The following is a 22688-nucleotide window of genomic DNA, read 5'->3' as shown; positions in this document are numbered from 1 at the left end:
TGCGCGATGGTGTCCATGCCGGTGTTGGTGCTGGTGTCGGTGTCTGTGTGTCCATGTCGGTATGTCCGTGCCGTTTTCGATGCCGGTACCGATGTTGGCGTGTCTGTGCTGGTGCCGGTGTCCGTGCGCCCTTGCCGGTGTCCGTGTCGCTGGCGGTGTCGGTGCCAGTGTCTGTACCAGTGTCCGTGTTGTTGTCAGTATCAGTGCCCGTGTCAGTGTCAGTGCCAGTGCCAGTGCCAGTGTCCATACCGGTGTCCGTGTCCGTATCAGTGTCCGTGTCGGTGTGTCCGTGTTGGTGTGTCCGTGTTGGTGCCCGTGCTGGTGTCGGTGCCTGGTGTCCGTGTCCGTGTCAGTGCCCGTGTCTGTGAGGTTGTCAGTATCAGTGTCCGTGTCGGTGTGTCCTTGTCGGTGTGTCCGTGTTGGTGCCGGTGCCCGTGCTGGTGTCGCTGCCGGTGTCCATGTCCGTGTCAGTGTCAGTGCCAGTGCCAGTGTCCGTACCGGTGTCCGTGTCTGTGACGTTGACACATCAGTGTCGGTGTGTCCGTGTCGGTGTCGGTGCCCGTGCTGGTGCCGGTGTCCATGTCAGTGTCGGTGCCGGTGACCGTGCCGTTGTGTCGGTGTCCGTGCCAGTGACTGTGCCAATGTCCGTGCCAGTGTCGGTGTGTCCGCGTCGATGCCGGTGTCCGTGTCGGTGTCGTTGCCAGTGTCCGTATCGGTGTCCGTGTCAGTGTCACCGTGCCAGTGTCCGTATCGGTGTCCGTGTCAGTGTTACCGTGCCAGTGTCCGTGTCGGTGTCCGTGTCCGTGTCAGTATCAGTGCCGGTGTCCATTTCAGTGTCCGTGTCGGTGCCGTTAAAGGGATAGTTCACCCAAAAATGAAAATTCTATCATTGTTTACTCACCCTCAAGTTGTTCCAAACCTCTATGAGTTTCTTTGTTCTGCTGAACACAAAGGAAGATATTTGGAAGAATGTTTGTAACCAAACAGATCTCGGTCCCCATTGACTACCATAGTATATATTTTTCCTACTATGGAAGTCAATGGGGACCGAGATCTGTTGATTACAAACATTCTTCCAAATATCTTCCTTTGTGTTCAGCAGAACAAAGAAACTCATACAGGTTTGGAACAACTTGAGGGTGAGTAAATGATGACAGAATTTTCATTTTTGGGTGAACTATCCCTTTAATACTTTTATTTACCAAGAATGCAATAATTTGATCAAAAGTGACGGTAAAGGCGTTTAGATTTTACAAATCAATTTCAAATAAATACTGGTTTTTTGCTCTTTACATTCATCAAAGAATCCTGTAAAAAAAAAAAAAAAAATGTTTCTTAAAGGTCCCATGACATGCTACTTTTTGTAGGCTTTAATATAGGCATTAGTGGTCCCTAGTACTGTATCTGAAATCTTTTTCCAAAAATTCAGCCTTGGTGCAGAATTATAGCCACTACAAGCCAGTCCCAGAATGAGCTTCCTTTAGATGGGCCGTTTCGATGTCTGTAGCTTTAAATGTTAATGAGGAGTAGAAAGGCGGCGCAAGGTGGAGGCTGGGTGTGGCCTTGACCATCTTGCAGGAACATACTATTGAGCAACGGTACCATGCATGTTTACGTTGGATGTAACGTTATTGCAATGGCACGAAGACACGCAGTCGTTCAAGCATTTCAGTTCGACCCAGAATCGGATCCAGATGGAGAAGCAACGGATGAAGAAGTTGCAACTCAGCAGCACCAGCAGGACGTTTCCGAATGGTTAGTTTAAAATATTATGTCTGGAGACGGTACTTTAGTGAATAACAATAATACTTAAAATTAGATCTATGAAACGACAAAATGATATTACATAATTTATTTGTTTACATAATTTATATTTCATATATATTAAAAGTAATATATATAAAAGTATATATATATATATATATATATATATATATATATATATATATAGCATGGGGGGAAAACTGTTTATTTTGTCTAGATGTTCTAGTACAGAGATCTGTAACGTCTGTAATTTATCTTATTGAAATGCGGATATCGCGCGCACCATATATAACCAACAGGAAAACGGTTATCCAAATAACAAAGAAGTGTACAACACTCGCGTTACAGTGTGTGTGTCCACATTCTACGTGTAACAAGCTAGGTAACCATAAACAGTAAACAAGCAACACACTTATATATCATTAGTTGACTTGCTTGTCCGAGGTGTGTAGCTGAGCCAAAGAGAGTTGGTACTGATCCAGACTTTAGTTTCAGACGTTCAGCAAGCCCAGCTCTGTATTGACCCAAGTTGAGGGAACAGTCGTCGGTGAAATGTTTGCCGCAGACATGCAAAACTTTGGGAAGTTGTGTCGGCGCATTTCCAGAGAAAATGAAATTAATCCACTGGTTCTTCTGGGGCTTGGATGAAGGCTACGATGTTCATTTGTACATCCAGGCAGTTAATGAGCAATTATTCGCTCGCTCAAAAGCCATGATATCTCTCGTGAACAAACTAAAATCGCGCGCGCGCGTTCCTACTTCCTAGCTCATTTTCTCATGGTCGGGAAATATTCTCTGGGCGGGCAAAGCAGAGAAAGGGGAGGTAACATTTCTCCTTATGACGTCATAAGGAGGAGATTCAAGATCAGCCTGATTGAGCCTCCATTTTCTCAAAGGCAGAGAAAGATAGCAAAAGCTCGATTTACACCGATTCAAATTTCTAGAAACTTGGGGACCATATACAGGCTAGGGGAACTCATATTAATGTTAAAAAACCTCAGAAAGTGAAAATTTCATGTCATGGGACCTTTAAGCACCAATCACCATGCTTAGATGCTAAAAATTCCGCTTTGCCATTGCAGGAATAAATACATTTTTTACATTATATAAATATATTAAAATAGAAAACAGTTATTTTTATTTGTAATAATATTGTCACATTTAGTTTTGGGTTTTGTTTAATGTTCATGTTTCATGTCTATTATTTATTTTTAATAAAGATTTTTATCTGCCTACATTTATATTGTTATTATGAAATGGTTAGGTTTAAGGATAGGAATGCAGTTAGGTGCTTAAAATATTTGTATAATAGTATAATGTCCTCAGAACTGAGTTAAAAATGTCACCAGAATGATGAACGATGCAGAAACAATGGTGTTTAATAGGCTGATAAATTTTATGAACAGAGCACGAGGACGAATAGTGTCCAATACCTTTTAAAGAGGCTGTGGAGAACCAGTTCAAAGGAGCAGGCAATAGGCTTCTTATGTAAGTCTGTGAAAGGTGAGCATGGAGTTTGGAGTTTGGATTTTAGATTGTCTTTCTATTAAAAAAATATAAAAACATAAGGTTTCAGGGGTCACACTGCACATCTCCATGACTATGACACAGAGATACATTATGCTTTAATTATTATATTTTAATATATTTAAGAGGGCCCAGAATGTGATTAAATACTGATACCGTTAATTTTACCAATAATGTCTTAAGAATAGAATGTTAGTGTTGTAGTCAGGCTGGTGAAATGGGTTTTAAAAGCAGACCTGAATTTGTTTTAGCTCAGCCATCTGATTGTGATTTCAGAAGCCCAAACATTAATCGAGAACAAGAAACAGATGTTTACCTAGAACCTAAAGGCTTTCTCCTTTTTCTGTTTCATGTGTCTCACTCTCTGTATTCTTTTTCCATGGTTTTTTTGTGTGTTTTTTTTTGATAACGTGAACGCCGGAAAAGAAGGAAGGAGGCTGGCCTGGAGGTCCCAGACAGTGATGTAATCTGTTTGTGAAAAACACTCTCAAAATGTGATTGTAATAGCCACATCTTAAAGAGGGTCACTTAGAGTTAGGTAGGAGACAGACTGATTCACCACCCTGTTCACACTGTTTGTTTGATGTTCCTCCCATCTCCCCCCTCTCCGTCCTGCTATCTCTCTCTCTCTCTCTCTCTCACACACACACACACACACACACTCTCTCTCTCTCTCTCTCTCTCTCTCTCTCTCTCTCTCTCTCTCACACACACACACACACACACACACACACACACACACACACACACACACACACACTCTCTCTCTCTCAAACACACACACACTCTCTCTCTCTCTCTCTCTCACACACACACACACACGCACACACACACACTCTCTCTCTCTCAAACACACACACTCTCTCTCTCTCTCTCTCTCTCTCTCTCTCACACACACACACTCTCTCTCTCTCTCTCTCTCTCTCTCTCTCTCACACACACACACACACACACACACAGACACACACTGCTTTATTAGCCAAAGATTTGTCTCTTTGGCTTTTCTTACTTTTGATTCCCAAGACAAATGTGAAAGTGCAGAATGTCCAGATCCTCATGCAGAAATCCACAGGAGGTGAGCAGATTTGTGGACACTTTTAGCAAAGTGTGAGGACGCTGCTGTGACTAAACGGTCCAGCATAAAAACGTCTTAAGGTTGCCTTTCATAGCCTTAAAACAGCCATCGACAGTGCTGGAATTTCACTTCAGACTCATTAACAATGTGCAAAAATTCAATAATGTGTTTCAAATTCAAACGTCAACACATCTTTTAAATCCCATCACAACATACACTTTGTTAACCAATGCAATAGATTAACAAAGAAAAAATATTATCATAGTTCTGAGAAAGGACCAGAGAACTATCAACAGCTCGACATTTTTTGTTCACACATTTTGACATTTTTCATGCAGACTGTTTATCAACAGAGGTTTTACATTTCTCACATTGGTATTTCTTTTCAAAACATTTATCACTAATGATCTGTTTCTAAACACTGCCTCCATTCTTATAGTATTAGACATCAGGAAAAGTACATAAGAGAAACACTGTTTTTAAAAAGGGACAAACAGCAAAATTCAGTTGCTCATTTATTTTTGAATTCTTTTCTTCACCAATTGTTCTCTACAGAGTGATCTTGTGTGAATGAAATATACATTTCTTTATAAGGGTTTCACATTCTGTATAAGGTTAATAAGGTTTCCCATGCTCGTGGAAATACCATGGAATTTTAAAATTGTGTTTACCAGTCATAGAAAAGTCATAATTTCTATAGTGAATTGACATGTTTGTTTGTGTTTTTTACTTATGTTTTGCCTTAAAATATTTCACCAGATAGTTTGCTCTTGCGTAAAGTAAAACCTTTTTTTTTATATAGTTCATAAAATAGTGAAATGGACTGAATCAACACGATTTTTTACAAATGTTTATCCAGTAATAACAAATGACTGGAAAGGTTATTGAAAAGCCATGGAAATTCATTAATTCATCAGAAAGAGGGAGGACACTGATGCATACTGATGTTCAGGAAGAAATGACATATTCTTGGAGCTCAAATAAAAGGCACCCTTTGACTCTTCAAAGCAATTCAAGTGTGTAATTTTATTCCCTTATATGAAGACAGGAAGATTTGAAGCATATTTTCCTTGAAGTTTATCCTTTTTTAGAGGCTGAGTCTGAATGAACAAATGGATGTTAGAAAGTTTGAAGATTTCATCCCCTCTGGTCTAAGCACATCTCATCCATCTTGCAGGTCTGCCACATGTTTTCAATCTCATGGACCATTCTGCATGTCTTTGTGTTTTACAGCTGCAGGGCAGGTTCATGCTGAAAAGCGCTCATTGCTTTTGCCTCAGGTCATGTGCTTGTGAGTAAATGTTGAACATGTCCTTTAAACGTTTATTTGGCTATGTGTTTGATCTTTGGAATATTTCATACACTCCCAAGTAAATCTGGAACAAAACTTACTCTTATCTGAAACAGAGATAAAAGACACAAGACAATGTCCAACAAATCTGTTTAATATGTTATTGATCCACAGGCTCAACCGATTCTGATTTCCCTCTCACAGTGAATCATGCCACTTCAGGGAATGTGTGCATCCTTCTGAACGGCAAGAGGAAAGAGGTTAACGTGTTCTTCCTGGGGTCCAGGCCCCTTAATGACCCTACCAGAAGCTGCTCTGCATACTTTCACTGGTGTAGTCATTAAGTCAAGCTTCCTCAAGAACCCCAGTCCCATATGATTCAGTTTGGGTCCAGACCCACTGAGTTTAGCCATCACATGTATCTGACGGTCACGATTAGTTTTGCCTGGATGGCCACAATAAAACGTCTGGAACAGAGACCTTAAACAACACTAATGAAAACTGTTTGACCAGACACATTGCACTACTACAAGAAGCGCAACAGAAGCTTTGATAAAGTCCAGTCTAAAAAGAGGGGGTCATTGAATACTCGACTTTACCATGACTTAAATGATGAAACAATCTTTACCCAAATTACAGAAACTTGGTTTGAACTGAAATGAGTCCATTCACTTTTCACACAAATGTGTTCTTACTGAGGTATTGACGTGTGCCATTACTTGTCTTGAGTCTTTGCCTGTTGCTAGGCGACTGTGTTTGTCTGTTTTTGTTTGTCTTTCCAGTTTGTCTCCGTGAGCCCACCCTTCAGGTCCTGTCCTGCTCAATTAGAGAGAAATAAGTTGTTTGAAGAGCAGCAGTCCACTTTAAATGGCCTCATAAAGAAACCTCACAAGATTACAGTGCAGTACAGCTATTAAACTGCTGCTGATGAGAAGAACTGTACTGTACAGTGCGTGTTCTGAATAAACAAATTCCATGATTTTTTTTTTTTTTTTACATTAACATGGTAGTACCATGATATTCTTTGCAGTATCTTGTAGTGCAGTACATGGTAATCCTTCAGTGCCATGGTATTGACATCTGGCACCACACCACCACTGTAGTGCCATAGTTATTTTAGCAAGTGATGAAAGAGGAGAAAAAGAATGTGTGTGTGTAAATTGTGTGTGTTTGAGGGTTGATTGTGGTTGTGCTCTTCATAGGGAACAACAAGAACCTCTAACCCTAAAATTCATAATAGTGTCTTCATTGTTACTGAATTGTGAACACTGGGACACTAACTTCTTCCTGTTTTTATACTGTTCTAATGACCTCACACTCTAACAAATTGCCTCAACACAGGACGTCCATGCGACATTTAGTGTCCAGAAAACCTGAGGTAAGATTTTAATTGGTGCTGTCTACTTTTCCATTCATGCATGCTGGGCCTAAATGTTGCCTGTGAAAAAGGAACTGTAAGCCATTATGTATCAGGAAGTTGAAAATGGATTTCAGCCATTTCTGTGTTCCGATCTGTTTCACAACCGTGCTCTAGTGCTGAATATTATCCTGCTTGTGATTATCTGTAGCTGAATCACAGCCATCACCACCATAAAACAGCAGTAACGCTATTGCTCAAGTGAAATGTCTTAAACAAATACTAATAATGGAATAATTCTTCAGACATAGAAAAATAAAAGACCACAAATCAGTGTGGCCTTGAGCCACAGGTAACACGAGACAAGGTAATGAAGGTCATTTGAATTCCAGAGATACGAGTATACAGAGACATTCATTATGAAGTTGATGAACATATTTTTACAATATGCTCTATGTCCCAGAACATCTGGTGTTTCTTAATTCGAACAACTAAGCCAGCATGGCAACGGCATCACAAACATTCATTAATTATGCCCTAGACAATGAAGAAAGTTTTTTTTTTTTTTTTTTTTTTTAACAATGACCTTTGAATTTTGAAACAGTAAAATGGCTTTATATCATGAGACTAAAGTCCCATAAAAATAACTAAAACTTGTCTGTGCGACTGACTTAAAATGACTGTCCATTCTGATATATCTTACGTTAATATACAATAAGTGCTTTGAATTGAGTATTTGCATATGTTAGGCATTTAAAGCTAATCCTCAAGAAGCAGTTAGTAAATATTGAATTTCAACAGGGCCAATGGACTGAAACTATGTTGTTTTAAACCATACAAACTTGTCCATTGCTCTGTTTAAAGTTTGATTTAATAATAAAGTCAGATTTAATTTAAGTAGGTGAGATATGAATGTGAGATCTTAAAAGACCTTGATGCAAGAAGTAACACTTTCTTTTATCTAAAGCAAGACCTGATATTGACCATATTGCTATATTTTAGGCATATTTTGCTCTGACTTCCCATTGACCCTGGGGTCTGTTATTTCTTACAGTTTTCAATCAGACAGTTTTATGTTCTGCTGATATGGTGGATTTGTTCTGCAGAATCTGACATCATGACTGAAAAGCCACAGTGTATTGCTGTTGGCTCTTTAGTGTTACAAATCACTCATATTGTTTATCAACACATTCAGAGGGACAGATGGGAAAGAACATGCTAATGTGTTTGAGAAAGAGTCACATAATGGCTTTCATGTGTTTGAAATGCATGGATTTCATTCTTGAATGGCTTTCTTGTGAATGTTGCATAACTAAACATACTCACAGCAACGAATATCTCACCACAGTGCTGACACAACTGCGAATCATTATGGGGAAAAAACACTGTGTGTGTGTGTTTGTGTTTTTGTCTCTGTCTACTTACAACCATATGAATACTTTTGACACTTGCTACTATAGGACAAAAAAAACAACAACTGACATCTATCAATTCATTTCACTTTCATTTCTTTAAGAACATTGTTCCAGGATAGCCCTGACTGTGAAATCCAGCCCTTTCCTTGACTGTACAGGAGCAGTAGATAGTGCTAGCCTGGACCATGATGTTATTTCATGGCAGAGAGCCGAATCTATGGCTCAGGGCTGAGCTATATAAGTACTGAACACAGACCTGGACTTCACATTCACTCTCTCTCTCTCTCTCTCCTTCTCACTCCAACTATTTAGCAACTGCTCTGTAAATACATCACGGAAGCAAGCAGGAGTACAAGAGCTTTCCATTTCACAAAGAAACATTTGCTTTGGTAAGGTATCATTTTCTCCGATTTTTAGCTTTCTTTTCTGTAACCACATTTTGAGGATTTGGATTCAGACACTAATGCTTTCTAAATTGTTTACAGTGGAAAGTAATTTCCTTGCAGTTGTAGATTTCTTTTATTGGTCATATGGATGTTTGAGAAAAAAATATCTGTTCAGTCATGAATTTGGATGTTGTTGCTATTTCTTTCTTTTTTTTTTTTGTATGTACAAATGATTTTATCTACATATCAGTTACAAAAGCTGTCACTAGGGTTGTACCCTTCAAAATGTACATTTTAGGTATAACACTTTATTTTAAGGTGTCATATTTACATGTTACATGTACCTACTATAGTAATGACTAGTTATAAAGTAACAAACCATAACCTTAACCCTAGTAAGTACATGTAGTTAATTAATATTACTTAGTACTTGTTTGTGTAAGTACACAGTAACAATGTCACCTTAAAATAAAGTGTAACCTGAAATGGTACTGCCCTGCCCTTGTGATAGCTTTTGCTTTTGAGTGTATAGTCTGATTTTGACATCAAAACAAAATGTTGCATTTTGAAGTATACTATTAGTCTTTTTGTGTGTAGACTTTTAAAGCCTTAACAAATTCTAATATGGGGAGAGACTGTTAAAATTGACTGCATTTTGTTTTTCCATACACAAATCTTTCTATGTGCATATGGAATGTAGTTAGGTCTGAGTTTTCTGGCAGGATGTAAAAACAGTTGTGCATTCCCTTGACACACAGTGATGGCTCTCACAGATGTGATATTTGAGAGCAGCTTTAAGTACTTTAAGCTCTTTCTCTGCAGCTTGTATTTGTTTTAACAGGAGTATTCATGATCTCCACTGTATTACTTCATCCTGTTTAAAGTCTTTTGGTTGTTTATGTAAAATGGAAAGTTTTTCAGTACACTAATTTTATCATTTTTCTTGGTCCGTTTGAATCTGGAAAGGTTGAAATGAGTTCATAATAAGCTAAAAAAAGAAGAAAAAAAAAGAAAAGAAAAAAAGACACATGAGAGTTTCCTGTATGATTTACTGAAGTGAAAATACTATGGTCCATTTCCTTCTGTACAATTTACTAATGGTCTTTATATTAATATCTGATTGGCATAGGATCTGTGTCTGGACTATTCTTGTGTTGAAGGAGCTGTGTGTGAGAGGGTCTTTACCAGAGGTCAGAGGTCATTAACAGGGAGCCAGGATGGGCTGCCTCTCAGCATGGACCTTTCTTCTGTTTCTGTTGGAAATTACAGGCACTTTTTCTCAAGGTTTGTTTTGGCAAAACTCCTGTGAACGTCATTTGAATCAGCACATTTCACACTTAAATGCTAATGCAAGTTATTGTTAATGCAGTCATCTGGCATGGCATTGCTTGTGGCAGAAGCTGAAAGATTTCAACAGAATATTGACAGCTGGCTCTTAGAAACATGACTCTTCCAATACCCCAACCCCCAAACCTCTCTTCAGCAAACTCATTATTGCAGGAAAGGCAACATTGTTCTGGTGTCCCCGTATATCCAGAAGCTGAGGTGTTTTTGCGAGCCAGCGGCAGAAAGACACCTGCTAGCAATTGGTTCTACTCTGTGTGTGAACCACTAGCGGAAATCTCTGTTGTACTCTGCATGTCAGGATAAAGAAAAGGGCTCTGAAAGGGGAACGAAAATATGTACATTTTCACTTCCATAGTTAGGCTCATGACAATAAGCCTTGATTAATCTACAATATGCTTTATTTTCTTTACCACATCAAAAGTAAGTTAAGCCCATCACTGGACTGCATCATAGAATTAATTAACACTTTTTTTTTTCCTCAAAACTTTGGCTTTCTTCGAATTAGCAAGGTAAAACTGAGATACTGTGCTAAGATTTTAAGAAATAAAGCTTTTGTTTCCTTTATTAGGGACATGGAGAAACATCATGGGGACATCATGGAGACCAAACCCAGCTGTGTACCATAATGAAGGTAGGTGTATATGTTTCTGACAATATATAGCCAATGAAATATTTCAAAAGGAGATCCAAATGGATGTTTAAAGCCATAAAAATGTCATTTTCTTCAGATAATTACGAGTGGACCACATGGTTCAATGTAGATCACCCTGGAGGAAAAGGAGACTATGAGAACCTGAATGCCATTCGTTTTTATTATCGAGCGCGTGTGTGTGAGGTTCCTCGAGCTCTAGAGGCACGCACTACCGAATGGATCCCAGCTCGCAGCACTGGGGAAAGAGTACATGCTGACCCGGTTGTAGGCTTCTGGTGTGTCAATGATGAACAGCCTGTTGGGATGAACTGCTCAAACTATGCTGTACGCTTCCTATGTCCTAGAAGTAAGTAAATGCGGCTCTATAAGCCAAATAATGTTTCAAACTACAACTATTCCCTGCTTTAAAGGGAATAATGCTTCTAACAATCATTATAAATAAATACTGTAATGTTCAAAGTTTTATTGTGCACATTTCTCTGATAATAATGGTGAGCAGATTATGTATTCAAATTAAATATAGAAAAGGTGGATTCTGCACAAATAATTATTCAGAAATCTGTTGTTTTAAGTTTACCATGAGTTAACATCACAGTTTTTGTAAGGTGATGACACCCTATAAATACATTGTAAATAAATGTATATTATCCCTCTCTCCATTCAGACATTGTTTCAGATAATGAAGAACTGATATGGGGTCCATGGTCAGACTGGAGTGTGTGTCCAGCCCAATGCAATCAGGTGGCAACACAGCATCGCTCTAGAAGCTGCAAATCCACTTCTAAACAATGCAATGGCCAAACGGTCGAGGCCAGGTCATGCCAAGGGCCACCTTGCCCACGTAATGCATTTACTCAGTTTCCTAAAGATAAAAAATTATAATTTTATTGTCATTTAGACAAGAAATCTTTGAATCTTTATTGTCATCCTACCATTTCTTGTTAAAAAAATATCTTTCCCCTTTTCTTCCTTAGGCTGTGATCTGCAGTGCATGATGGGCAAAGTAAACGATGAGTGTGATGGCTGCATGTGCCAGGATCATACAGTTTTAGGATCAGTCCGTAGTGCCGGGGGTCTCCCTGCACCTGGAGCTGCCATTCTCCGTGCTGGTTCCAGGGCAAAACTCCTCACCGTTACTGATCACAATGGGCACTTTCAGATCCCTGGAATCTGCCCTGATGGCAACAGCACTCTGATGATCAGGCTGAATAATCATGCTCCACACCAAGTCACTGTGCCACCAAGCACCGAACGCACGTCCGTCCTCCTTTTGAAGCTAGAGAGAGCAAGTAATGATTCTTTTAATGACCTTGAATGCATTTAACCTATTCTGTATTAGCATTAGAATACTACCTTAAGAATTTTTCTTTTTTTTTGAAGATGCGTGTGTAATTTTTATTAAATGTTGTTTTATTTATTTTTATTTTTCCCCCCACTAAAATAATTTATCTTTTTACATGCTAAAAAATAAATACAAGCTATAAGTATGCAGCTATTATGTAACTCCATAAATTCAAAAACACACTTTTGCTGGAAAACAATGGCATATAAAAAACATTACTGATTGGTTTGTAGTTTAACACATTTGTACTGATGCTTTCGAGATGATCACAATTCCTTTTTGCTATTTAGACAAAACCTCATCCATGTTAGCTAGCTATATAACATTATCTTGGTGAAAATTCTGCAGAATTTGCAACAATGCAGAATACATAACAGAAACCAATCATTAAAGGTCATCAAAGCAAAAAAATGGGTGTACAAGATCAATACACGTAACACAATCGTTTTTCGCTGTGTTCCTCAGAAAAACTGTATGTGCTGAAAAACCCTGAGAACAAGGCCAGAAGGGAAGGTCAGACAGCTGCCTTCTGTTGTAAGGTTGATGGGACACCTGAACCAAACCAGTATGAATGGTAAGATTATGCTTTCAGATATGAATTGATGTTCACTATAGAATTTTAGCAGAACACAAGGAAACCATGTTGCCCTTTAGATGGCATTAAATGAAAAAGTAGAGAATCACAAACAGCATCTACTATCTAAAGTCAAAGCCCTCATGTCTTATGTTCCTTCAAAAGAATGTGACAGGTGTAAATAAAGACAGTTTAAACAAACCAGGTTATTTCTTAGCAATTAAGAATTGGTCCCCACCCCATGACAACAGTTATCCTGAATGTGAAAACACAATCATAATCACTGTCGTAAATCTTTAGGTTCCACAATGGCACTCTGCTGGACAGGAGTCAATATCAGTATGACGAGACACTGGTTTTGAGGAATCTCAGTTTGGACCATATTGGAGAATACTACTGCAGAGCCAGTAATGAGAACGGAGCCATCAAATCCAAACCAGCCACCCTCACGGTTATTGGTGTGCCCTTATATCCTACTTTAACTATACATATTTCAAATTTACCTAAAAGGTATCTATCAAAATACTTTACAAATAGTGTGATCTTATTTTGGTATTTATCTGTTTTCTATCTATTTCTGTGTTAAGGCCAAAAGGCACCGTCATGCAACCCTAAGCCTGATTCCCACCTGATCCGCCTACCACATGACTGCTTTCAAAACGAGACTAACTCTTTGTATTACGATGTGGGGAGATGCCCAACATCCACATGCACAGGGAAGCTGGATAACGGCATCAGATGCAAAGACTCAGTGTCTTACTGCTGTGGAATTTCAAACATGGAGGAGAAAGAGATTAAATGTCAGGGATATCAGTTGCCCATCATGGTAGTGACTCAGTGTGGTTGCAAAATATGTGTGGACACAAAAGCTATCATTCGTGGACGTGCTATTGCAGCAGACACTGATGAGCCCATGAGGTTTGGACACATCTACATGGATGGCACAAGAGTAAGTCGAACTGGATACAAAGGCACATTCTCAATCCAGGTACCAACAAACACAGAGCGTCTAGTCCTCACATTTGTGGACAACATGCAGAAGTTTGTGAACACCACAAAAGTTTTACCATTCAATCCTAAAGGTGGAGCTGTGTTCTATGAGATCAAGTTATTGAGGAAAAAGCCAGCTGTGACCATCAGCTCAAGAGAAACTAATAAGCTAGATCTTGGTGAGGTAGAAGGCCAGGATCCCATTGCTGAGATTGAGATCCCACCCAATGCATTCTATAAAGAAAATGGAGAAGTGTTCATGGGAAATGTCAAAGCCAGTGTGACTTTCCTCGACCCCAGGGATGTATCAACAGCAGCGGCTGCCCAAAGTGATCTCAACTTCATTGGTGATGAAGGTGACACTCTGCCCTTGAGGACCTATGGAATGTTCTCAGTGGACTTTAGGGACGAAGAAGGAGGCGAGTCGCTCAACGCCGGAGAGGTGAAAGTGCGACTCGATGCAGCACAAGTGAAGATGCCCGAGCACTTAAAGACCATGAAATTATGGTCTCTTAATCCTGAGACAGGTTTGTGGGAGGAAGAGGGCCAGTTCCATGCTGAGAAGAAGCAAAGGGGGAAAAGAGAGGAGAGGACCTTTCTCATAGGTAACATGGAAATCCGTGAGAGGCGGCTATTTAACTTGGATGTACCTGAGAACAGGAGATGTTACGTGAAAGCGCGGGCTTTCCGTAGCGACCGGTACATGCCAAGTGAGCAAGTTGAAGGAGTCGTGATGACTTTAATAAATATGGAGCCCACACCAGGGTTTTCAACCAACCCTCGGGCTTGGGGTAGATTTGACAGTGTCATCACTGGCCCAAATGGTGCGTGCCTTCCAGCCTTCTGTGATGAACAGAAAGCAGATGCATATTCGGCCTACGTCATGGCCAACCTTGGGGGAGAAGAGCTAGAGGCAGTAGCATCCTCTCCAAAGTTGAATCCTAACATAATTGGCGTCCCACAACCCTATTTGAATAAACTTAACTATAGACGTACGGACCACGACGATCGCAGAATAAAAAAGACAGCATTCAGCATGAATGTGGCCAAACCCCGGTCAAACGCAGCTGAGGAGGCCAATGGTCCAGTTTATTCGTTTGACAAGCTTAAAGAGTGTGAGGAAGCTCCATTCAGCGCAGCTCACTTTCGTTTCTCGAGAGTTGAAGGAGATCGGTATGATTACAACACAGTGCCTTTCAATGAGGACGATCCTATGAGCTGGACTGAGGACTACTTGAGTTGGTGGCCAAAGCCCATGGAATACAGGGCCTGCTACATTAAAGTAAAACTCAACAGTCCCCATGAGATCAATGTTCGTTCTCGCAATATGGGAGGTACCCATCCAAAAACCGTTGGCCAACTGTATGGCATCCGTGACACCAGAAGCATCCGGGACATGGACCAGTCAACTGTTTCAGCTGTGTGTCTGGAGTTTAAGTGCAGTGGGATGCTCTACGATCAAGACAGAGTGGATCGGACCCTCGTGAAGGTAATACCTCAGGGCAGCTGCAAGCGAGACAGTGTAAACAGCATGCTACAGGAATACTTGGTGAATCACCTTCCACTGGCTGTCAACAATGACACAAATGAGTTCACCATGCTTGCACCTCTGGACCCTCTGGGCCACAACTACGGTATCTATACTGTGACTGACCAAGACCCCCGGACAGCCAAAGAAATTGCACTTGGCCGTTGCTTTGATGGTACATCAGATGGCACCTCTCGAGTCATGAAGAGCAATGAAGGTGTGGCATTAACATTCACCTGTGGTGATAAAGAGGTCACTAGGCAGAGTATGTTCCAGCAGATGCAGAACTCACTGGGTCAAGCCACAGCTGGAAGTGCACGGCAAGGAAGAGGAAACCGGAGGCAGAGAGGCGGCTCAGCAGCACCTCGCAGCAGTAAGAGGAGGAGTACTCGTAATTCCTACACACGTGCCCAGACCGTTGGTTGATATTCCAAGAACTTTAAAACTCTACATGAGACAAGACAGACCCAGTCTCTATGGGGACTGCTCTTATGAGAGTTACTGGATTCAAGTCATTTTCAAACTTAGCAATAAGAAAATTACAGACGTACAGTATTTGAACAAGGCTGGGGCAAAGTCTTTTCAAATTTCTTCAGTAATTTAGGTTTGTTGATCACATTAACTGGCAAACAATTTTACAGATTTTAGGAATTGCAAAGCAAATTCACATTAGAGTGGATCATTTTATTTTAATAATTTCACCTATTAAAAGCCTAACAAAACTAAAATCAATATTTTTTTTAAGCAAAGCAACTCCAAAGGAATGTGTGCTTCATGTCATTTTTCATTTACATATTGTCTACTCACTTGTACTGTGGTAAATATTTTACTACTTGAAATTGTAAATAGTCAAATATTTATTGCATACTCCAGACAAAGCAGTTGAACACAACATCTCCAGCTAAACAATCATGTATGCCCTTTATCATTCATTAATTAGAAAAACTCTTTTAAGATGTCCAAAACCTTTAGAAAAATGTCATTATTTTAGACCAATGATTTTATTGGATTCTTAAAAAAAAAAAAAAATGCATTTGAGTTGTATTGTCACTGCCCAATTTATAAATTTGTACAAAAAATCCTCTAAGCTGTTTTCTTATAAACATTTTTGCTGATAAGTTTCATTTTTATTTAATTTTAGTTCATACATACCTGTAGAAGCTACTGTATAGTAACAATGGGTGAAACAAAACCAGAACACCTGTTTGCTTCAGCTAGTGATGCAAATTTACCATATTATGTCATATAACCAGCAATATTAAATATCATTAATTAGCTGATCGAGCGTGCAGCAATACTGAGTTAATTTAAAATATACTTTGGTGGAGAACAACTGCACAAGTAGTAGACTTCTGCATTCATATGATGGCAAGGTCAAAATTCAACAGATTCAATGAGGCTTGGTTTCGTTTGTTTTACTTTCATTTTTCCATCTCTTCATTTAATCAGTGTGCCACTTCTGGGACCAGTTGCATAAACACAGCCATTATGTTAAGACTGTGACTTCAGTACTAGTATGACCAACAAGCGATTAGTCAAGGGACAATCAGTCTTACTTTTTGGTTTCAAATAAGACCAATCTATGTTTTTATGTAACTGATTTTACACAGTTATGAAGTCTTAAAAAAAAAAAATAATAATAATTAATAATGTGATGACTAACTTGTAAGACTAGTCTTGGCAGCAACCTGGTCCAGCTGTTAATTATGCAGTGTCGACTCCAAGCACTGACAAACTTTGATTTCAAATGCTGAATTACACTATAGTTCACATTTGGAAACTGATACTGTTTCCAAGTGTGTATAAATATGCAAGAAAAGTATAACCATACTTTCAATAAGGACATTCTTGGAAGAAAATAATTTGCATAGAGCATCACTTTTTTTACTTCTGTGTAACTGAAATTGCACAGCTTAAAAAACATAAGCCACTTTTAATGAAATCAAGAGATATTTTCTATAAGGCATTGAAATTCTTATTTAGGCCAATCAGAGGAAATGCCTCCATCAAAGATGTCCCACATCATACAGTACATTTTTGAAATAAATTCAAGGCCATCTGAATAAATTTGCCTTTCCCCATTTGCCGCTGGGGTACAATGGGCTGATAGCAGCTTTATGAGGAGTCTATCACCACTGGAACGAAGTAAAGGGTTGACACATTGTTCAGCGTTCAAGATGGCACTGAGTAGCAAGAACGGGTAAATGTTGAATGTCTCCAGGGGCGTCTGGGCACACAGGGAATGGGAAGGGGAAGATGAACCTTCGTCACATGAAGTCATCATACTCATTGCCGTAGCCACCGTCAAATTCACCATAATCAGCAATGTCATCTTTCATTTTTGCTTTCAATCCACCACTAGGAAGTACACCTTTCTTCTTTTTCTTGTTTGCCTTCTTTTCCTGTGAATAATGCAACAGCAACAAATTAAGATTGTTATTAAGAGTACTTTTCTATTGATATTTTGACCATAATGAATACTTTTTTTTTATAGAACTATAAAAAAAATGTGAGGCTATAAATTTCATCCTCAATCGAGTACACAAGATTAAAAACAGTAAAATCATTCCACTAACCTTTTCTTGCTTTTGTTTTTCATTGAGCAGAACAGACAAAGTAGTATTTATTTTCTTCAGGTCATCTACTTCCACTACAGAGACAGAAGTTAGTATATTTTAGCACAATGGTTAGCATTCAGACGTGCATGGTCTTATGTTTACGCTAGACATGTGCCATATACGGTAATACGATATATCACAATAATGAACATGCACAATATTGTAATCAATTATAACTAATTATTTATTACGAATTATTCCGCTTTTTGAAATGCATTTTAAGAATACTTTTCCCATCGAGTGGTTAAACTGCACAACACCGCTGTATGCTGCGTCAAAAAGGCATGCGCGCACTCTGATGTAAACACGCATGAGAAGCGCATGGCGTAATGAATGAAAATGTACATTCACTCTCTGACAGCAAATGGCGCTGATGGAACATTACCCCGGTAACCCCATAAACAAAGCAGCTGCGCTACTTTCTGTTTCTGAACCGTATTTAAATGTTTCTAACCGACATTCAGATTTTTGTGTTCGCTATGGTGTTCATCGCAGCACCGAATTCTTAAATATTTAACGATATAATAGGCTATTATAACTTAAACATTTTTACATTTTAATCTGGACTACAACATGCCCTAGATATTGTTTGAAAATGTTTTGATTCTTTATTGTTCAGTCACACTTTACAATAAGGCTCCATTATTTAACATAAACTGACAATGAAAAATACTTCTAAAGCATTTATTAATCTTTAACATTAAATAACACGAAAGTTGTAACTGTATTATTTAATGGACCTGAGCTAACATGAACAGAATAATAACTTCTGTAACAAATGTAGCTATTGCTCATTGTTAATGTTAGTTAATGAACTAACCAACATTAACTAGTGAGACCTTACTGTAAAGTGATGCCTATTGTTCTACCGGTTATAGTATGACAACACCTTTTTTTGCAACTTATTTCAATATCGTGATAATACCGTACACCGTGATAAAAGCTTCAGCAACATAACAATTTGATACAGTCACATGCCTAGGTTACGCAACTCACCATTTAATCTAAACAGCTGGAGATATATCAGAAATTCCTTGTCACAAACATCCATTTTTTTTTTTAGAATAAAAAAGAAGATAATTATCCACATACAACTCAAAATATAATTCTGCACTTACATGAAATACAAAGCTCTCGAAACAGTGACTCCAAAAAGCTGGAATAATGCACTGATTTTTCAAACTGTGTTATCTTATCTTTCAGTAATTTTTCAAATGCAACAAAGTCATCTTTGGATGAGGGGCACATGGCTTCAATTCCAGAGTCATTGTTTGTTGTCATAACAGTAGTAGAAGAATTTGCAGCAGCAGGATCAACACCTGAAATCAGAAAGCTTGTTCAATGACTGACTGTCACATTTACAATATGGACTATGGAAGATTTCAAATAAGTTTCTTACCAAAAGCCTCACGGGCCAATTCCAAGTCTGCCTCCTCCTGCAACTTTTTCAGTCGAAGCTTCTCTGCTATAAGCTCTTCTGGTGATAGATTCTCACTTATCGCTGATTCTTGTTTCTATTCACAAGTTTCAAAAACAAAGGTTATAAACGGTTTGAAATATAGGCAAGAAATGAGAATCAGGAGAGAAAGGGTTTCATTCATTATTGAGTAAATATACAACTAATAATATTGCTCTTACCTTCCTCAACTCATCTTGTTTTTTCTTTTCAGCAATTTCTTTCTCTTTTATTTTATCACTTAATTTTTTCTTCTCAGGAGGTTTCACTTCTAAAGGAAATGTAAATCAAACCATAAGAGTACTTTCCACATGGGTCCAAGAAAAACAGTAATAAAACACCACAAACAAATAAAAAACAAAAGATCTACTTAATGCCCAGTTTTACAAATATGCTATTGTTCTGCCTACAACATTTATATTGTGAAAAATGACAGCTCAACAGAGATCAATACCAGCTTTTATCTGTTCAACTTTCTTCTCCTCCTCCTCCTCATCATCCCAGTTATCCTAGAGACAGAAAGATACAGTTGGTAACCAACCATATGCAAACTAATAAAATAATTTAAAATCAAATCAAATGTTTTCTTGTTCCTATTTACTTGTTTGTTAAGCAGCCATGTGATAATTGGGACAATATATTGCCTCAACATTATTCCTTACATATATAATGAAATTTAAAAAGCATAATTGATTCACCATAAAAGAAGAGCACACGTGTTTTTGATTAATTTGGCCATTATAATTACAGCACCAAAGATTATAAAATAACAACATTTAAGCCCCATATTAAGTCAAGTCAAGTATATTTGTATAGCGCTTTTCACAATACAGATTGTATCAAAGCAGCTTCACAGTATTAAATTTAAATAATACAACAAGGTTTGTTTCTAGTGGAATTTATTGATTGATAAAATTAAATATCCCCAAAATATCCCCAATTAAAGACCATCTGACATGGCATCAAGTTAAACAAATTCTCTTCTGCTAATAAACGGTTAATACTGAGTAAATTGGTAGCAAGGGTTATGTAGTCATTTAAAACAAAACTGATTAAAGATAGCTCAGATTTGAGCTGAGCAACTAGATCTACAGAAAGTTCCATGGCTTTTTAAAGATGTTATTTTAAGGCACAGAAATGATAAAATGTCAGTTCCCTGACATTTCCAGGTTTTCATGGTTCTTCACTGGAGAAAAGTCGATTTGAACTCTCGAGACCTCAGTCAACGGGTTCATTTAGCGAGGCATTTCTAGAGCTGCCTTCAAACAAAACAACTCGCAGTAAATGACGATAACACGTGCGCGCGCATAGATCAGACGACGGAGAGCGAGAGAATTCTAGATTTGTGCGTCAACACGACACGCAACGTGACTCACTCGCGTAATGACGTCAACAGGAACTCAATCAGCTGCTGCCTGGCGCAAAAATTACAGCATCCACATGACAGCGATGTAGAACACAAACTTGCATAGTAAAAAGAAACGAAAACCGATTTAAAAAAAGGATTTGGGACTAGCAAGAACGTGACATGCATGTCTTCCCTTGGGAAACTGTAAATTGCGGCGTACTACGTTCTCTGCTAACTAGTATATTTAACAAGTTAAAGTAGCAACAACAATTTTATTAACTAAGATTAGCAACACGTTTAAATGAACGAAAACACATATAAAAAGCTACTAATGAAGGTCCACATGGCCCGTCATATCAGTCAATATTAATACATTTCAACCACAGCCACTCGCATAAAATGACGTGCTGTCAAAGCTACTATATTAGTTTGATTAATCTGTAATGGATTGGCAGGTTATTATTGATGAAAGAGAATCTGTCAGTCAGATAAACAGATCGGTAAAACTGGAAGATGACACGTTTGCTGACGTAAACACACAGAAACTGTCAGTGTACTAGAAAATCGTGAACACGCAACTTGATACAGCTGGTGAATCTCTAAATAAAACGGGCCTATTCTAGGTTAACGTTAGCTAAACGGCTAAAAATACACCATGATCGCCCATATTAGTGCTGCTACCTTTAGTCACATATCATTCGAGAAGACAGAATTAAAAGTACTTAAACGCTCATTATTGATAAAGTTTTGATTGCATGGGTATTCGCACGTTACCTTCACGTCTTCCTCCTCGTCCTCGCCTTCCCATTTATCCAGCAGAGCGGCGGCAACAATGATCGGCTCGCTTGGATCGAAGCTGTCAGCGTCTTCCGGAAAAACAAAATAATGTCGTGGTTAAGACAGTGACCGACACCCTCTCTCATACACGTAACCTCAAAATATTGAAAGTTCCTTACCCCAGTCGTCGGCATCCGCCATCTTGGCTTAGTGTGAGTAAGTTAAAGTACTAGCTGAGAGAAAGCATGTGCACAGACCTGCTCTGATCTACGCGCTTCTGTCTTTCATCATGCTGACGGGATGTAGGAGGACTGGAGTCCGCGCGCGCACCACTGCGCTACAACGCCCTCGTGTGGTCGTTACTGCCCGCTGTGCCAGGTCATCATCATCATCATAATAATAATAATTTCATTATTAATAATATTTTGTTATTGTATTATGTTTATGTTTATTAATATTGGTGGTGGTAATAATAATGATTGTTGTTGTATACATACAGTACCAGTCAAAAGTTTGGAAACATTACTATTTTTAATGCTTTTGCAAGAAGTCTCTTATGCTCATCAAGCCTGCAGTTAAAAAAAAAACAACAACAAAAAAACCCAGTAATATTATGAAATATTATTACAATTTAAAATAATGGTTCTCTTTTTTAATATATTTTAAAATGTAATTTATTTTTGTGATGCAAAGCTGAATTTTCATCAGCAAGTACTCCAGTCTTTGGTGTCTTATGATCCTTCAGAAATCATTCTAATATGATGATTTGATACTCAGTTATTATCAATGATGGAAACAGTTGTGCTGTTTAATATATTTTTTTGGAATACTTTTTTCAGGATTCATTGATGAGTAAAACGTTAACAGCATTTATTCATTAAAACAGCATTTATTCAAAATAAAAACATTTCTAACAATATAAATCGTTACCATCACCTTTTATCAATTTAACGCATTCTTGTTGAATTAAAGTACTAATTTCTTAAAAAAAAAAAAGTTATTGTTCCCAAACTTTTGAACGGTAGTGTATATTGTTACAAAAGATTTCTATTCTAAATAAATACAGTTCTTTTTAACTTTTTATTCATCAAATAATCCTGAAAAAAGTATCTCAGGTTATAAAAAAAATATTAAGCAGCACAACTGTTTCCAACATTGATCATAAATCAGCATATTAGAATGATTTCTGAAGGATCATAAGACACCAAAGACTGGAGTACTTGCTGATGAAAATTCAGCTT

General features: G+C 38.4%; 2 protein-coding genes across 2 annotated transcripts; one reads left to right on the top strand and one right to left on the bottom strand.

Moving 5' to 3' along the window:
* Positions 1-8694: 8694 nt before the first annotated feature.
* Positions 8695-16358, top strand: cilp (cartilage intermediate layer protein, nucleotide pyrophosphohydrolase). The gene is made up of 9 exons (XM_084405550.1): positions 8695-8818; positions 9945-10099; positions 10731-10793; positions 10891-11160; positions 11479-11655; positions 11789-12103; positions 12622-12730; positions 13031-13188; positions 13318-16358. The coding sequence occupies exons 2-9, from the start codon at positions 10033-10035 to the stop codon at positions 15672-15674; spliced, it is 3516 nt and encodes a 1171-aa protein (XP_084261676.1). The 5' UTR covers positions 8695-8818; positions 9945-10032; the 3' UTR covers positions 15675-16358.
* Positions 16359-16885: 527 nt separating this feature from the next.
* On the bottom strand, positions 16886-21823 carry eif3jb (eukaryotic translation initiation factor 3, subunit Jb). The gene is made up of 8 exons (XM_084405551.1): positions 21627-21823; positions 21445-21536; positions 19777-19831; positions 19505-19593; positions 19266-19380; positions 18985-19185; positions 17825-17898; positions 16886-17650 (listed from the first exon to the last, which is right to left on the bottom strand). Exons 1-8 carry the CDS (start codon positions 21646-21648, stop codon positions 17516-17518), a joined length of 783 nt encoding a protein of 260 aa, XP_084261677.1. The 5' UTR covers positions 21649-21823; the 3' UTR covers positions 16886-17515.
* Positions 21824-22688: the final 865 nt, after the last annotated feature.

The sequence above is a fragment of the Rutilus rutilus genome (genome assembly GCF_951802725.1).
Source record: "Rutilus rutilus genome assembly, chromosome: 3".
NCBI lineage: Eukaryota > Metazoa > Chordata > Actinopteri > Cypriniformes > Leuciscidae > Rutilus > Rutilus rutilus.
Note: the sequence above shows the minus strand (reverse complement) of the source record. Positions and strands in the feature narration are given on the sequence as shown.